At 34.8% G+C, this 423-nt stretch overlaps 1 protein-coding gene across 1 annotated transcript in view; it reads right to left on the bottom strand.

The window, feature by feature from the left end:
• The window catches only part of LOC119594857 (actin cytoskeleton-regulatory complex protein pan1-like), a 23,130-nt gene extending 22,917 nt beyond the window's left edge, over positions 1 to 213 (bottom strand). Inside the window, exon 1 of the mRNA XM_037943939.1 lies at positions 156 to 213. Within this exon, the coding sequence (XP_037799867.1) occupies positions 156 to 213 (58 nt within the window). The remainder of the gene's footprint in view (positions 1 to 155) is intronic.
• Positions 214 to 423: the final 210 nt, after the last annotated feature.

The raw sequence follows: 423 nt of genomic DNA, 5'->3' as shown, positions 1-423 counted from the left end.
CTTTTTTTCTAAGCTAATATTCTTCCAAAAATACGTGATCGATCCCTTTGCTTTTTATAAAGATATAAAAGACCGAAATAGATAGAGAGATGCTTGGTTGCATATATTTAAGACGTTGTTAACATACTCCTACACTGACTCGTCAACCCGCATACCTCTGCCTTTCCTGCGACAACTGGTCATACTTCTAGAATATGATTCGGTATCTTGCATACTCGTTGCATAAGTATATGTGTGCTTGTTAAATAAGTATACATGTTTCATTATTTGCTCGACTGCAAAAGGTGATTATGATAATCTCGGATATGCCGAACAAGAGTGTCGAATTTATGAACCTGCATTCCGTGTATTTTTTTGTTATCAATCTATTGAATTTTCTGACGCAAGATCACGGTAAAGGTAAAATGAAAAGAATAGGAAAAA

The sequence above is a fragment of the Penaeus monodon genome, chromosome 34 (genome assembly GCF_015228065.2).
Source record: "Penaeus monodon isolate SGIC_2016 chromosome 34, NSTDA_Pmon_1, whole genome shotgun sequence".
Taxonomy (NCBI): Eukaryota; Metazoa; Arthropoda; class Malacostraca; order Decapoda; family Penaeidae; genus Penaeus; species Penaeus monodon.
The sequence above is the reverse complement of the archived record's forward strand: the minus strand, read 5'-3'. Positions and strand labels throughout refer to the sequence as shown.